The sequence below is a fragment of the Limanda limanda genome, chromosome 9 (genome assembly GCF_963576545.1).
Source record: "Limanda limanda chromosome 9, fLimLim1.1, whole genome shotgun sequence".
NCBI classification, from domain to species: Eukaryota; Metazoa; Chordata; class Actinopteri; order Pleuronectiformes; family Pleuronectidae; genus Limanda; species Limanda limanda.
In genome coordinates, this window is record NC_083644.1 from 7,117,909 (window position 1) to 7,134,695 (window position 16,787).

Sequence of the window (16,787 nt, forward strand, 5' to 3'; positions counted from 1 at the left end):
TTCTTTACCCTATAATGTGTGTTTCATATTGAAATATTCATATTCACATCAGGAGCGGCTCCTCTCAAGTGAGGCAGCCATGTTTTTTTTTTTTTACAGTAGCCCAAACTGGACAAACTAAAACACCTTTTGAGTTTCATGACACCTGAAGGTTACCACATGTTCTCTGTCATGTTTGAAGTGGAGGGTGAGGTGAGGTGAGGTGAGGTGGGTGGGGGGGGTTATGAGTGATAAGTTATTTACCCATTGAACCTTTAACTGCTCCTCACAATGATTTGGCAGTTTTTTAAATATATCTATAAACAAATAATGTTCGGAGGTGTGGCAGCCGGGCTCGACGTGACTCAGCTGTTTCCGCCAACATGATACTTTGTTTCTACTACAGGCTCCTCCCCCTCCCCCCTGTAGCGTCACGCATTCAAACGGAGGCAGCAGGAGGAGAGTCGCTGCTGCTCAGTCGGAGCCGAGGCACAGACAGGAGAGCACGGCGGAGGACACACACACACACAGACACACACACAGAGACACACACACACACGGACACACACACACGGAGAGAGAGAGGAGCTACTGGAGCTTTTTTATCCACTTTGCATGAGCGTCCCGAGGATCTAAAGATGTGGACCGAGGTCGGGAAGCTCCTGCTTTTCCATCTGCTGCTCACGGAGCTCCGCTGTGTTAAAGGTAAGAAACCGAGGGACATCTGGGGGGGGGGGTTGGAGGGAGGAGGATGGTACCCGGGGGGGGTCGCTTCAGTCCGGGTCGTGGAGGATGTCACCGCGGACACAAGGTGTCAACATGCGGAAGGAAGGGTCGCGATCCAACACGTGTCAGATGCCAGGAGGCTGATGCGTAAAACAAGGCTCGTTTGTGGGGATGTGGACGCGAAGTGGAGGCTGCTCCGGTCTCTGGTTCTCATCATCATCATCATCATCAGCATCATCTTCATCATCATCAGCTGCAGTTTAACAAGCATTAAACTGAAAGGCATGTGCCAACAGGACACAGGCAGACGGGCGTAAAGCCACCACACATCCACTGAGCATAACCATAAGGATCAGATACAAGAGTTGAAGTCATTTGGATTTGGATTGGAATAAAACACCTGCAGGGACCATTATTAGTGCAGCACGATTGTTTTGCACAAATTCAAACACCCAAATCTAAGAGGAAATGATTGCAATCATCAGTGTCCTGGTCAGATTGTGATCTTTGTCTGTGTTGTGTTGAAATCTGGAGATTGATGCAACATAGAACCTCTAAACCTGCACAGTTGAAGAAGCCTCCAGTGTGAGCAGATTGTTTATCAGGTCCTGTTTATGATCAATAGTATGTATAGCCCCTCTAAATGCTCTCAACTCTCACATCCTCTTCTTCTGATATTTATATTTAACCACCCATACTGATGATTTGTTCTGCTCTGGCCACACAGGAACTCATACGGAGTCGGAGTGTGAAACCGGACAGTTTCAGTGCCAGAACGGCCGGTGCATCCCGACCCTGTGGAGATGTGACGATGACGACGACTGCTCGGACAACAGCGACGAGGAGAACTGTCGTAAGTGACCTCTACTCGCTGTTCCCCCCCCCCCATGGACCTTTGGCGTGCTGGAACTCCCATCAGGTTACAAACAGGAGTCTCTGACAAGGACAAGGAATCCCAAAACATGAATTTGTGTACATAACTGGATATATCCTGTGTTGTAACTTTTAAAAGGAGTTATGTTAGTCTGAGGTATAAGCTCCTAATCCTTTTTGCTTTTGGGGGGGCCCCCAAAGCTGGAAATATCTCACTCTCAGTTGTTAGTCTGCAGATGTTAGCGCAGTGAACTGCTGATCCTGGACCACTGGTCAGATCACATGGCATCAGGAATTTGACTAATTTCTCCAAAACCTCACTTCACCTGCAAACCTCTGACGCAAGGAGAGCTGCTGCCCTAGCAAAATCATTATTATCATTGTTACTATTATTAATAATTCTCTTATATGTTGCAGTGAGACAGCTCAGTTTTGCTATATACTGTCTTGAAATGCTCTGGCTATACGACGGCATTCATGAATTATGTCACATCTGGAATAGGATGATCAAATTGCAGTGTTGTGTGTCATAACATGTCACTGCTGTTAAATGCAGCGTGCGCTAATGCTAATGTTGTCGCTCTTCGATATGGCTGTTTGCAAGTTGTGTGCTTTTTCTTGCTGTCGAGGGGCGCCTCCGCTTCAGCGGGCACCTGGAGTTTTAAAAACGCAGAATGACATTCCCCCTTTAAGAATGAGTGACAAAAAACCAGTCATGTGCATTTCTGGTTGAACTGCCCCCCCCGACTCCGATCCATTCAGGAAGCTGCACCCAGCCGAGTAATTGTCGCTTATAAATTTGTCATGGTACTAATTGCTTGAATGGAGACATTAGCGGCCAATTGATTCATCGCTGCTCATCACTGGAAACCCATGATTCTCTCATCTCGCTCGCTCGCTCGCCGACGCTGCGCCGGCCGCTGAGATCTCGGGAGTTTCCCGGCACGAATGTCGTGACATTTACGAGCGCGTCTCATTGACCGGAGGAGCCTGATTGGTGTTATTGAACCTTTAGTGGCCGGCGCTTCATGGAAGTGGAAAGAGATTTTAATGAGCTTCCCCTTTCACCAGCGCCGGTGTGGTTTACTTTGTTGTTCGGTACAGGCGTCTGCTCAAAGAGAATAGGAAAACGCTACTTGAGCAACAAGGTGATAGATTCTCCTCCTGCTCGCTCTCCACTCTTTTAGCTGCACATCCTGTAAGCTTCAGATGTGCTTTTTGCTTTCCTCTTGGGCTCCTCTCCTGAAACTCTTCCCTTCCCACTCTCTACCATTATATACTTTCTCCCTCTTGATGTGCCTGAGGCTACGTTCAAACTCATATGTTATGTTGTAAAAAGCCCTTTTTTCGCCCGGAGAACCAAAAAGGAGATATTTTCAAGTTTTAGAACTCCTGCCTGGATGTGCAGAGTTTGAGACTTTTCCTGATTCGGTCTTATCAGTTCCAACGATCCATCGTGCTCCTGTCATTTGATCCTTTACAGGAAGAAAACAAACTGCATTCGCCTCGACTATCGGTGGTTAATGCAAAACTTCTCAGCGTGGACGTAGCCTTTTCCCACTCTGCTCACTCTTTTCTGTTAGTGCTTCAGTTCTGTGTTGGACATCGGGTGCTTCCATCTCTAAAGCTGTCTCACTTCCTCAGCATTGTGCCAGCCGCTAAGGGGTCTTTCCTCCCCTCATTTTTAAATCTCCCCCTGGGTACCTTGGCAGTGCGAATGCCAGAGAGGCAATGCCCACTCGTCTTCCGCCCACAAAGAGCATCAGCTGACAGGTTGGTTGGAGATAAATCCAACAGCGTGACTCTGGTTGCCGGAGCGATGCTCAGCCACGGGCAGCGTGCCAGCCCTGCCAGCAGATGCCAGCACTACCTCAGTGCCCCCGCTCCCAAAAACCCAATATCATCAGCAAAGCTCTCAGAGGAGAGAGGGAGCTGAGGAGGAGGAGAAGGAGGTGGAGAGAAGAATGAACAGATTTGACTGAGGGCAACAGGGGAGCGGAGAGCAGAGATCATTAAAATAGGAGCAAAATAATTTGGAAGAATCGGAACAGCAGGGGGGCGAAGGCAGAGGGAAGAAGAGCTCTCGCATAATTATGAGGGTAAATGGTGAGGTTTGGATTTCCTAACCTCCTCTAGGGCTTCAATTCTGACCTTCAAAAGAAAACTGCAGTTACGAAAAACTAAGAAATGGAGAAACAATTGTCAAATAAGGGTTATTTACCTTGACAATGATACTGAGACAGTCCAATTAGCATATAGCTGCTAATATATCATTTTTTGTGTCCGATCACTTTATGATGATTGTACTAAGTAATTGCAAAATGTGACCAGTTTAACAACTGAGAACTTCTCTGTGGTGGAACTTCTTATTAATTCTGTTTGTTTGAACTTTATGTTGTTCAATTAGGTTGGTTTATTGAGTTCAATCAAAGGTTTAATTTGCTGTTTCTGTCCAATTCAACTCCTTTAGAGTTGTGTTGTTGTGCTCAACTTAATATCCTCAACACTATCCTTAAATTCTTGGGCAGTTTTGGGGGGATTTCAAGTATGCACCTGAAAACCAGAGCTAAAAAATGACTGCATTCTTGAGTCTTGTTGGTACTTTGACCCAAGTCATCCCTCTGCAGTGCCTTTGTGTCTGTTTGTGTGTGTGTGTGTGTGTGTGTGTGGGATCAACAATGTGCACAATCATATATCTGGAATGATTTGATTATACGATACACATCCTGGGCAAGTAGAACTGTTTGTGTGTGAGTATGAGCTACAGTTCCCTCACCCGCCTCCTCTTCCACATGCAGGTGTCTCACAGCAGAGATTACCTCTGTAGCAGTCTCCCTGTAGCAGCTGTATTAGAATAAGTCTTGCTAGATTGGGTTGTCTTTTGTGCCCGGTCTCTCGTATCTTTTTTTTCATCCTCTCCTCCTCCTCCTCCTGCTCCTCTCCTCTCCGCCCCTCTCCTCTTCTTCATTTTCATCGCGCCTCTTGGTAGATTCCGGTCTTGTTGCCCTGGGAGACGGTAAAGTGGTGGTGGTGGGGGGGGTTTTGTGCATGTGTGTGTGTGCGCCGTCTTTGTAGCGAACACAACATTCATGCACATGTGAATGTGAACACATGGAAACTCGCCACCTCTGCACAGATCTGTATGACCTATATTCCAGCTGTGGAATCTACAGAAAAAAAAAGGCCTTATCATTTTTACAGCGGATTTAAGTGGATTTAAACATGCCTAATCCAAAGTGCCAGTGTAGAATCATCTCATATCTGGATCTCGTGCTGGCTCTCAGCCGTTCTCCCTCTCTCACATCCCTCTACCAGGGTCCCCTCCGAACGGCCTCGGTCAAACTGCAGCATAAAAACACTCATCTGTCAGAATTTCTTCGGGCTTTAATCGATTTTTTTTTGGTCGATATGTCCTCATCCGACCAAATTCTCCTTGGTCCGTCAATCGCTGGTGCTACAACCATTAAGAAAACAGCTCGACATCAATAGCCTTCCAGGATTAATCCATTATCGGCAGGAGGGGGGGGGGCAGACTACCAGTGAAAACAAGGGGTGGTTGTTGATTTTTGCAACAAGACTTTGACCTTGCACGGCCTAGAGGAGACGACTGGCTGAAACTTATTTAGTTCATTCCAAACTACCTGATATAAATGTTTTCATATCACAGCTCAATATCCAGCCTTGGCCTAAATTGTCTGTTTTATTGCAAAAATGCCAAACATTTCCTGCATTCATTTCTCTGGTGGAATTCTTTATTGAATATCTTTAGATTTCCATCATCCATTGCATAAAACAAGTGATATAAAGATGTCCTCTTGGATGGACTGGGAAACTCTGACCATATCTTCTACGCTGTGTGTCGGCTGGGATTGGCTAAAACATGTTTAGCCAAGGGATTGGAACTAAATCCTAAACCCTTTTATGAACCGAGAAAACCAAGTGTTTCACAACAGTTACAGACCAGGGGATAGAAAGGGGAATATATAGGGGTGGGAAGAGAGTTGTGTGTATGTGTGTCCATCTGTGTGTGAGTGTGTGTGTGTATGTGTGTGTGTGTGTCACAGCAGGACAATGAGTCTGAGCAGGTCTGAGAAGGAGAGCGTCTCCTCTGCGGTCTGAGACCAGCTTCCCATAGGGGAGACATCACAACACATTTCACGCCACTGCTGTGTGTGTGTGGGTCTGTGTGGGTGATTGTGTGTGTGTGTGTGCACAACACACTCACACATGACACTGTAATAAGAGACTGCAGAGAAGCGCTTCAGGCATAAAAGGCATTGTACTGATAGGCTCAGAAACACAGCCTGGTCACCTGCTGACACCCCCCTCCCCTCTCCACACACACACACACACACACACACACACACACACACACACACACACTGACTCACACACACACACGTATTGTAGCACAGTTGAGGTCACACATTTAATGGGAGTATGAGGTCGAGGGGACCACCAGCTTTCTCAATTACACACCATCGCACACAAATGAGGATGCAGGAGCAGGACTCTGTGGCACCGCTCGCATAAATTAACATTAAACAGATGCAATGCCTCTGAAAGGACAACATACACACATGCAAAGATCTGAAGTGAGGGTCAATGTTACATTCATCATATTAGTGCTCGGTCCAGAGAAAGAGAACCACTGCTGTGCTCTGTGGCTATTGAAGCACCATGGGTTCCTATTTGTATGTGCATATGCTTTGTCTGGTTGCCTTTGTGTGTGAAGTTGTAATTCCAAATCTCTAATGGGGACATAAAGAACCCTTAAAAACACCAAATCTGTTTCCCCAATAGATCATATTATTGGGTAGCAAATGCTAACGCTTAAAGGGATAGTTCACCCTAAAACACTACACAATGTATGATTATTTCCAAACTCAGGAAATGAGAATGTCTGGCAGCTCTGTAGGTTAATGATGAGGAGGTACACGGACACAACACTACATTTTTGTTAAAGTCAGTGGTCACCCATTAGGAATATCTCCTGCTGTTTAGGTCTCAATACAGGCCAATGAATGAAAACAAACAAACGACTCCTCTCTGGCCCTGTGTTGGCCTCCTGATAGATTAAGGGGTAACACTGCCAGCTGGCCACATCTCCCTCAAATACGATCCACTCCTTGATCATTGAATATTAAACACAATCAAGTAGACAAGCTGTCACAAGCAGCATTGCTATCCTGACAGCTGACAAGCCCAAAAGGAACCAGGGGCACCACCCTTGCCAGCCACTGTATCATGCTCTACAAGCTAACAATACCTGCTGCTGCTGAATAGGTGTTTGAGTGCAGCGGTGCAAAACAGCAGGAGGGTAATTTTAGCCGAGGTCAGTGCCGGCCCGAGGCGTTTGCTCTCGCTCGCTCCCTCTCTCTTCTCCACCTCTTCCCTCTGGTGGAAATTTAGCGGTCTGACTTGCTCAGTTTTGAGCAGCACTACTTCTGCGTCCTACACCCGTCACTCAGGTTTGCCTTGAAATAATGTCTTTGAGTTGAAGTGAAGGGCAGCGGGATGAATTGCAGCGAAGCCTCCGAGGAGGAAGCAGTTTCATCCACAGCACCAAGGTTCAGTTTTAACAGGAATCATTGTTGCTATGTTTACGACAGATGTCCAAATACTCTGGAGTTTGAATATTACACTGGTTTTAACTGCTATTTTACTCATCTTGTGGATGTAGATTAATTACCATTAGGTATTTTGCACTTTGAAATCCATTTTGCACCATTTCGGTTTGCACTACTCTCATCCAATGTGCCCTTTGACTGTGTACTATGGTTGTGTTCTTTTTCTTCTTAGTACTTAATATGTTGTGTACTCGTCATGTTATGTTATGTATACTTATATGTTAACACCAGGGATTAGGGAGAAATGGCATTTTAATCCCGTCTATGTCCTGAACATAGGGCAGAATCTCCAGGAATGCGTTGTAGTCTGAATGTGCAGGAAGTAAATGAGATGCTTGGAAATGATGACACAGTGGCTCTCAGTCACTTCCCTGTTTGGATCATGGACAGCTAGCGGTTGAATGCAAAGCGTTGTTAAAACCCGTCTTTCAACCAACTACCTAGTAGACGATCTGCTTCCTGCACACCCACATACACACACCCACACATACAGACACACACACAGACACACACAAGCCCTGTGTACGCATACGGACAGAGATTGTTTTAGCTTCAAATGAAATGAAGGATGTAGCGTTTGTGTGTGTTATGCGTGTGTGTGTGTGTGAGAGAGAGACAGTGTGTGCTGTCCATCTACACACTTATAATCCAATTAGTGAGCGTCTCAGAGGGTGAGACCACACTATGAGAAATGTGTGGCCAGTGAAAGCAAAGAGAGGAAGAACTAGTGAGTTTCTTTCAGTCGGAGAACCAATTACTCTTTCTGTTAATGTCCATCTCCTCATATTGTGTATTTAAAATAAGGGCATATATTCATGAACATGGTCACTACCAGTAACTGAACTTCAGGGCTTCACAATGCAACCAAAATGTTTGTATCTGACCCGTTTTTTTGTTTGTATGAGCTTGTGTGGTCGTATATTAGCAAACGCATGATGATCAGAAGGTTGTTTCAGTGCCACTCAAACACAGATACTGCATTAGCCATTATGGTTGAATAGAAGAGGCATTTATTTTATTACAGGCTCAGTCGGCCTCCCTCACCTGCACTTTAATCATCCAAAACTAAAGAGGTCTAAGCAGGTGAACCGCATCCACCCCAACCTGTTTGGAGAGCTAATCTAAACCGCCCAGCTCACAAACAAACAGCTGAATACAAATTATAGTCTGGGTATAGAGAGATGTTTGATTCATGGAGGAGTCCAGATACAGATGTCTGAGGACCTGCCCCCTCTGGTGTGTGTTTGAGATAAAGGGAGAGAGAGTGATAGATGAAAGATCATGATGAGTGTTGCATTCATGTAATGTTTTCTCAGTTATTTGTCACTTTCTGAACCGCTACCTCCCTAACCCATGAAGAGGAGGGTGGATGAGATGGAGACACCTGATGAGAGTGCAGGTGCATGCAGGGATAGAATGTGAGATGACTCGGTCACAGACACACAGAGAGTGAAGCACCAGACTGTGCACTTCCCCTCACGTTCATTATTTTGTTAACTCATTGTCTAGCGTCCACACTGTTTTGTGTCACTGCTCGGATCAGCGTCATTTCCAGACAGAAAAACCTTCAGATAAAACCACTGCTTGTTACCTCCCAGACCCACTGAGCGACTAACATGGCAAACACACAAAGCCAAATATTTCCCTCTGGAGTTGGTAAAGAACAGAAATTGATAAAGGAGAGTTAATAGAAACATACCAAATGTTCTGTGTGTCTGCTGGTTGTGCACAATACATAACAATACTTCTGTTGTCCAGGATGGTTGCATATCAATCTGATATGGTCATATAACACCATTGTTATGTCTACAGCTCGCTGTGCCGCCTGACCACAGAATTTGTCGTGTGTAATATTTCTTTTCATAAAGTCTACGATACTTCTTTACACTCATAAAGCCTGATTATTTGCTTTCAACTGCCCCTAAATAATAACTGTAAAAAGCAAACACAAACTCTTTCATGAAGTGGTTGCTGTGAAACCTTATCTCTCTTCCTTCCTGTGCACAGCCCCCCCCACACGTCTGTCAGAATTAGTGTTTCCAGGTGTCGTCTCGTCTGCTCTGGCGTAAAGTCGCTTATTGTTCAAAGTCAAACCCCGATAATACCACAATCCTATTTACCCTGCCCTGTGTGTGTGTGTGTGTGTGTGTGTGTGTGTGTGTGTGTGTGTGTGTGTGTGTGTGTGTGTGTGTGTGTGTGTGTGTGTGTGTGTGTGTGTGTGTGTGTGTGTGTGTGTGTGTGTGTGTGTGTGTGTGTGTGTGTGTGTGTGTGTGTGTGTGTGTGTGTGTGTGTGTGTGTGTGTGTGTGTGTGTGTGTGTGTGTGTTCAGGTACGTCTCACTCTTGTGTGTCTCTTTGTGCTTGTGTTGTTGTGCTGTGCTGTTGTTGTTATCCACCCCCCTCTTCCCGACCCGGCTGTGTCTGACAGGGTATCATGGCGTTAATCCCCCGGCTCAGATTAACCGAACGTCTTCATGTGCCTCCGTTTTTCTTTATTATTTACATTCGCTGTAATCCTGTTTTTCACCTTGCGCTTCGTCGCCTGGTCTCTGCAGCCGGGGGGGAGGGGGGGGGGTGGGTGGAGCGGCGTATGAAATGACAACGAAGGATGCTGATGAATAAAACATGGCTGCTAATACCAGAGTGCTGTGCTAACGCTGAGATGAGGCCCCGGAGTGCTGCGTGTCAAAAGTTTTCATGAGAAGTTCGACATGAAAGTTCCAAAGTGGAGGAGAGAGGCTTTGGTCTGAGGATATCACCTCGGATTCTTTTACTCTCGTTACTGTCTCTCAGTCCTTCTCTTGTTTTGTGTCGTTTCTTTAAACTATTTCCTTTCTTTCACAGAAGAGTAAAGACAAATGAAAGGCTGTTGATTCTCTTTTTACTTTTTATATCGATCATTCTTCTCTGTCTGCGACCGAACAGTTGGATTGTTCAGTTTGATTCATTACGTCTCAGTGTTACTTGTCAAATAAAATAGGATATTTTCCACATTGTGTAGCGGTGAGGCAGGAAATCCATTTGCTGTGAATTTGTGTCTTTTTGTGTGTTTGTTCTCCGATGGGTTGAAGGTAGATATTTTGACCTGCTGAGAGGAAGCAGATGGAAAGAGTCTTTTTGAAGGCGTCAAAAAACAAAAGCGCTCTCAGGATAATATGTGTAGACTCGGAGCTTAGCATGATATCTCTGTATCGTGAGCCAGCAGAGAACAGTCACCGCTTCACAGGCTAAAAATACAACCTGATACTAAAGGCTGAGCTGGTGGAGGTTATATAAATGTAATGTTCTGAGGCTGAATTCAGTTTAATGATTGAAATTATTATAAGATGAAGAATTTGTGTTTTTTAAAAGAGAATAATTTCACTCATCAAGTAACTATAACTTATATATATATAAGTTTACAAATAAGGATGTTCATCATTAACCGTTTATCCGCTAACTGACAATAAGAATTTTGACTGAATGGTTAATCTTAGCAGGTATTCTCCACTGTGGGTTCACATCTCACACACTGTGCACCAGGGAGCAGACATGAGAACCTGTCTGCTGAGGACTGAGTGGGCGTGGCCTGATAATGAGGGTTGATTATTGTGATTGCCCATTGTTTGTTTGTGTGTGTGTGTGTGTGTGTTTGTGTGAGCATAGCAGCGCTGCAGGTGTGTGATGAGTGAATCCTCATGTTCTATTTGCCACATATGCACATATACCTCATAAACACTTTATGAGGTAATGTTACATTTTAATATCATCAATAGTTACAAAAAGGATTTGATTTTATTGCAGCTGCGACAATTACTTGAATTCGTAGGGCTTTTATTTTGAATTTACACCTGGTCAAAGCAAAAGAGATACAGAAAGAGTTATATAGATTTTTTAAATCACTAATTGACAGGCTTGGAGCGACAGTTCCTGACAATATAGTCAAGGATTAGAGTTCCCTAATTAAAGATAATGAAACAAACATCCAGAACAACTGGAGGGTCGACAACTTTAAATGGCGACTGGTGTCATCCTACACCTTTCTCACCTTTCTTGTGTATCTCTCTCTGTCTCTCCGTCTCTTTGTCCTGTTCCTTCCATCTGGCTTTTGAACGAAGCTGTAAACGTAGATTACACGAGACTATCTCTGTTTACGCACATGCCTCGGCTGCTCCTAAGTCTGGGACCGGGTCTTTCTAGCTTGAGGGGATTGTGCTTGTCAATCGTTGCAGGGATGTTGTGAGGTGGTGGTCGGGGGGTAGGAGGAGGAGGGGCAGGTGGGGGGGATTATTTGATGATACAGCTCGTGCTCGGTAATACCAGCTATCAGAAAAAAGTGGTGTGACACAATGCTAATGTAACACTTCCCTTGCAGCTTGCTTTTTTATTATTATCCCAGCACCCTGACACTCCCCAGGTTGTACTGGAGAGCCTCACTTTCCACTGCTGATTGAGACAAAATGAAACATCTCTTGTTGGGATTATGTCTCTGAAAAGTCCTGATAAAAAGCCTCTCGTCCTGCAGTGTTGATGTGTGGTGCGTGCTGTGGTTGCTTGTGCACCAGGATGAGTGTATGAGGATGCATTGATGTGCAAAGTGCACTTCAGGTATCAGGGATTTGTGATTTGCTTTTAACTTTAAAGATGCTACATTGAGAGGAGAAGGAAAAAGGAGATTCTATGATTTTTACATCCAAGTGAGATTCTTTTTTTTAACCATATCTAGGCTCCTGCTCTCTTTCTTCTTTCCTGGCATGTTGTCGCAGTTTGTTTTTAACCAATGACGACTCCGTCCCCCTCTGCCCTTCACTCTACACCCCCCCACCCTATTATGCTTCATTGGAGGCTGCGCTTGAATGTTTTGGAAGCAGGGTGACACCTTCTCAATGGTGCCTCAGAGGCCCCCATTAAACACACACACACATACACACACACACACACACACACACACACACACACACACACACACACACACACACACACACACACACACACACACACACACACACACACACCACTCTAAAAAAGGGGCTTGACATTTGGTTTTGTGCGTGTGAACATAATGAATAGGGTTGTGACCTTGCATTAAACATCTGCATTATCACGCTGGGGTCGTTGATCTCTGCAAGAAATTTTACGCACAGTTTCCATGTTTGCCTGATCCAGTTATTGATGACGAGTATTATTTAATTTAATTTAATTATTAATTCTGACCCTGACACCAGCTTAGATATTTGTGCCTATATTGCAGAAAATACAAGGTCAGGCATCTGCAAGTACGTAAATCTATGTACTGATCCAATACACTATCTTTTCAAGTATTTTTAAGTTGGTTATTCTTGGATCTATTATTGGATCTGTATCAGAGTCAGTAACAGGGAGCAAAGAAATCCAAACATCTCTATTGTTTGTGCTCCTACTCCCTCCTCTCCAGCTCGGTTTACACACGCATGTGTAGATGCACCTCGGCTTTTTAGGCTGAAGAATGAATTCTGTGACCTTTTCTTTGACGTCTTCATAACAGAATAACCTGCTTTGTACTGAAGTGATTTACCTTTTGTTTCTTGATGTTGTTTGATGTCGGCTGCGCGGCCCCGGCTCGCTGATGCGGAGCTCCCGCTCGAAATATTGATTCATACCTTGGAGTGCTCTTCGCTCCTCTTTTTGATGTATGAACTTTCTCTTTATGTGCATGGATCACATTTAAGAGGGTTTTCAAAGGTTCAGCGCTGATGACTGATTGTGCCCCATTTTCTCCATTTTACCAGTTAGTCTCTTTGGCGTTCTGCCTCATTCTGTCACTTTGTGGTCTGTATCCACCTCGGTTTCTCCCATACAGCAGCTTTATAAACCCTCCGAGCTGAAGATGGGATATTTTCTCTTATTCTTCAAGTAGCCTTGTGTTTTGAGGCTAAGTTAGAACCATGAATTCATCTTTATTTCGTCTGAAACCCTATTGTATTCATCACATGCCAGTAAAGCTTTTTAATTAATAAAGACTACTAGAATAGTAAGAGGACTCTGTTTAACCAGAGTCGATAGTGAAGGGGCCGAATCCCTGGCTGCTGTGGCCCATCTGCAAATGTTTATGCCTTGTTGCTCATGAATTTCCAATTTGCAGTGGCTGCTGCGCTCAGGTGCAACCACCACTAGATCCCACAGCCATATTTAAATAGACGACATTAATCTCCCACGAGTAGACATTTAAAAGAAGCTAATATCCAAGTACCTTTTCAAAGTTGCAAACCAGGGAGACAACAGTCTGATGAGAGGTGCTGTGGCCTCTGAGGTGACCTCGCACATCTGAGACCTTCGTTCAAATATGATAAAACAGATTCACATATATTAAAGCAGATAACAAAGATTTTTTAGGTTGATTTTTATTTCTTGTCCAACAGAATATTTCCTATCCAATCTAATGTTTCTATTAAATACATATTTAACCTCTGAGGTTTGTCAATAAATGTTAAAGAAAGCTCAGTATAGGAAACAAACAACGTTACCTTTGCAATCTTGAAAAGGAAATAATCTTGTCTTCGTACCTCGAGTTCACAAAATGTATAAACGCCCAAACTGGCTCCTTAAATTATGTTTATTAAATCATGACACATCTGCCACACTCCCACAAACGTCCACGTGAATCACGGAGGAGGCCCAGTGACCCAGTTGTGGCAGAAAGCAGCAGTAAAGTTAACTGGCCCGTGGTGTTTTCACTGATGTTCACGTCTCCATTGGCTTTATTCCACCTTTAATGGCTCCGACTCGGCTGCTCTGGTCCCCTCGTCTGTGTGATGATGCTTCCAGAAAGGACAATTAAACCCCATCAGTTTAGGTTTTTGCCTTTTGATTATATACTTTCAATCAGATTTTATTTGTTAAGCTATTAAAAGTGCTTTACATAATATATAAAAGGCATAACAAATTTTAGAGGCAACATAGGAAATTACAAGTTAAAAAGTACCTAAATACAGGATAAAACAATAAATAAAAGAGTGGAAATAACAGTGCAGATAAAGAAATTAGTATTTCTTTGATTTAATAAAAGCCCGTGGATATAATGAACTTTTTATAGTCTGTGTAAACGTCTGAGGACTGCAGTGATGTGAGTTAATCCCTCACTCTGTATCTACCCTGTGGTTCATGACTTTAAAGGACTGGACTCTTAACTCAACTAATGTTTTTTTCGCCGGCGTGGACCTACCTGTGCTCCCCAAACAGCAGAAGTGAAAAGCTATATGTAGGGCAAAAGACAATATCCTTTTTCTTTGGGTAAAGTTATTGATTCCCCTTGACTGTGAAAGGAAGAAGTGCGCGAAGGTGAATCGCAATCAGAGCAGCCGAGCATTGTTTCCTCCGATGCCCTCAAGTCATGTTTTTCCCCACATCTACATGCTTTTTGAATTGAGGGGTGACTTTTGTGACCAGTTCAGACAAAACCTCTTCTTTCATTAGGAGGATAATGGTGAAAATTAGTATCACTAATCGCACGAGCCTACGTTCTCTGCCACAGTCCTGCAATATTAATCTATTTGAAAACCTGACCCTATATCAAGTGTCTTCTCCTTTGACATAACTCTGCAGGAGTTAAAATGTCAATGTAGCTGCTGAATAATTTACATTTCATTGCCGTTTGCCGTATGGTTCCACCTGCGCTGGGCTGATGGAGGTGGAACCGTCTCAGGTTTCCTTCTGTAATTGAGTCTTCTAGTTTCTCTAATTAACACTTCTTACATCTTCTGAAAGTCATGAAACCTTGTCCTGTTAAAAGGCCCAGACCTCATTTACCTATAATCAAATGTATAAGAAACCACAAAGTGAGACTTTAACTCTGCAGGATTGTTAAGACGTGTTGAGAGGCCGATTTTCTATTCGGTGTGTCTGTGTTCCTGCAAGCACGTATATTTTACCAAGCCTTCAAAGAGCCTCAAAATGTTTTTTGTACTTGTTCTTGAGACACATTGATCCATTTCTAATCAAGACATTCTTGCACTTGCTAGAAAATCCAGACACAGGTTTTTTTTCCTCCGTGTTCCAAACTTGAAAGGTGGGTTTGAGTCAAAAACAAAGTTGCATGAAGTCGATTTAACAGAGGCTGAAACAGAGGACACGGAGGGAAAACAAGCGGGTGGGTGAAACGAGGTCTACCTCTCTGAATACGTGATGAGGGGATTGATGGAAGGATTGAGAAAGTGTACGGAAAGAGGAGACTATAAGATTTAATGATAGAGATGCATTTTAAAAGCTTTGCTTACCCTTGAACACTTTGACCATCGATACAAATGCATCTAACTTCAGCACCATAGACCGCACTTGCTCCATGTCCCATCAGCTAACATGGAGAAGACCGAGTTTAAGACCCATACTGTAGCTTTGACTTATTTAATGTGCCAGTTTAGCGTTATCATAATCACGTGTCAAACCCTTTTCTCATCCCTATAGTTTGACATGTTAAACATCGGAGGCTATTTCATCACTTGGCAGAGCTATGACTTGCGATTGGCAGGATTCTATAATGTTAATTGGATGAGGCTGTTGTTGACCGTTGGCAGTCGTACAAAAAGCCGATGTCGGGTCATTTGGCAAAATCTGGACATGCTGCTAAACTAACAGCCACTTCTGTTAGTCGTCTGTTTCCAGATTGTTTCTGCTCCCTCTGTGTCGGTGAGCTCTATAGGCTGCTCAGGCAGAAAGCTGTATAACCATAGATCCCATGGTTTATGTGCGTTTGTGTGTTTGTGTGTTTAAGTGTGTAAGTCTGTGCGGTTGACCTTAATTCATCACATTAGCACAGAGTCTCCAGAGTGTCCACAGAGATGTGTTCAATGTTAGCCGCCACTGGCTAATTGATTTCAATGAAAAGCACATTTATACTTCACTTATTAAATTACACGAACATGCAGTTGGGAGTGTTTAGCCTGTGTGTGTGTTTGTCTCTATAGGTATGTGTGTGTGTGTGTGTGTGTGTGTGTGTCTGTAGGGGCGTGTGTTTGTGTGTATGTGTGTGAGTGTGTATGGAGGGGGGGCTTAGCGGCAATCTGGTTAATGTTTTTTTTTAATGAGATCAATGGTTTCCCTTCCTGCATCCCCACACATTCACTGTCGTAGAAGGTGTGTGTGTGTGTGTGTGTGTGTGTGTGTGTGTGTGTGTGTGTGTGTGTGTGTGTGTGTGTGTGTGTGTGTGTGTGTGTGTGTGTGTGTGTGTGTGTGTGTGTGTGTGTGTGTGTGTGTGTGTGTGTGTGTGTGTGTGTGTGTGTGTGTGTGTGTGTGTGTGTGTGTGTGAGATGTGTAGTTAGTTGTGTGTGTATTTGAAAGTGAAAGTGAAGGGGCTGCAGGGACCTTGGTCTGATAAATCTTTAATCATGTGCATGCTCTCATGTTTCATTTAATTGCCCCCTAAATCCATAAAAGTATGACGGCAATGTGGCTTAGAAACATTGTATTGTGTGTTTATGCATGTGTGTGTGTGTTTCTCCTTACAGTAGCGATGTGATTACATTTGTTTTACAGTACATCTAGGTCACATGTGTTCTCCTACCTGCTGTCTTGGAGGGAAGCATCACATATTTCTACCGTGCTCTATATATTTCTACGCCTGACTTTGT

At 43.9% G+C, this 16,787-nt stretch overlaps 1 protein-coding gene across 1 annotated transcript in view; it reads left to right on the forward strand.

Annotated features, from left to right (window-relative positions):
- Positions 1-617: 617 nt before the first annotated feature.
- lrp8 (low density lipoprotein receptor-related protein 8, apolipoprotein e receptor) overlaps positions 618-16,787 on the forward strand; it is a 154,345-nt gene continuing 138,175 nt past the window's right edge. Inside the window, exons 1-2 of the mRNA XM_061078012.1 lie at positions 618-684; positions 1,433-1,558. Of these exons, the coding sequence (XP_060933995.1) occupies positions 618-684; positions 1,433-1,558 (193 nt within the window). The remainder of the gene's footprint in view (positions 685-1,432; positions 1,559-16,787) is intronic.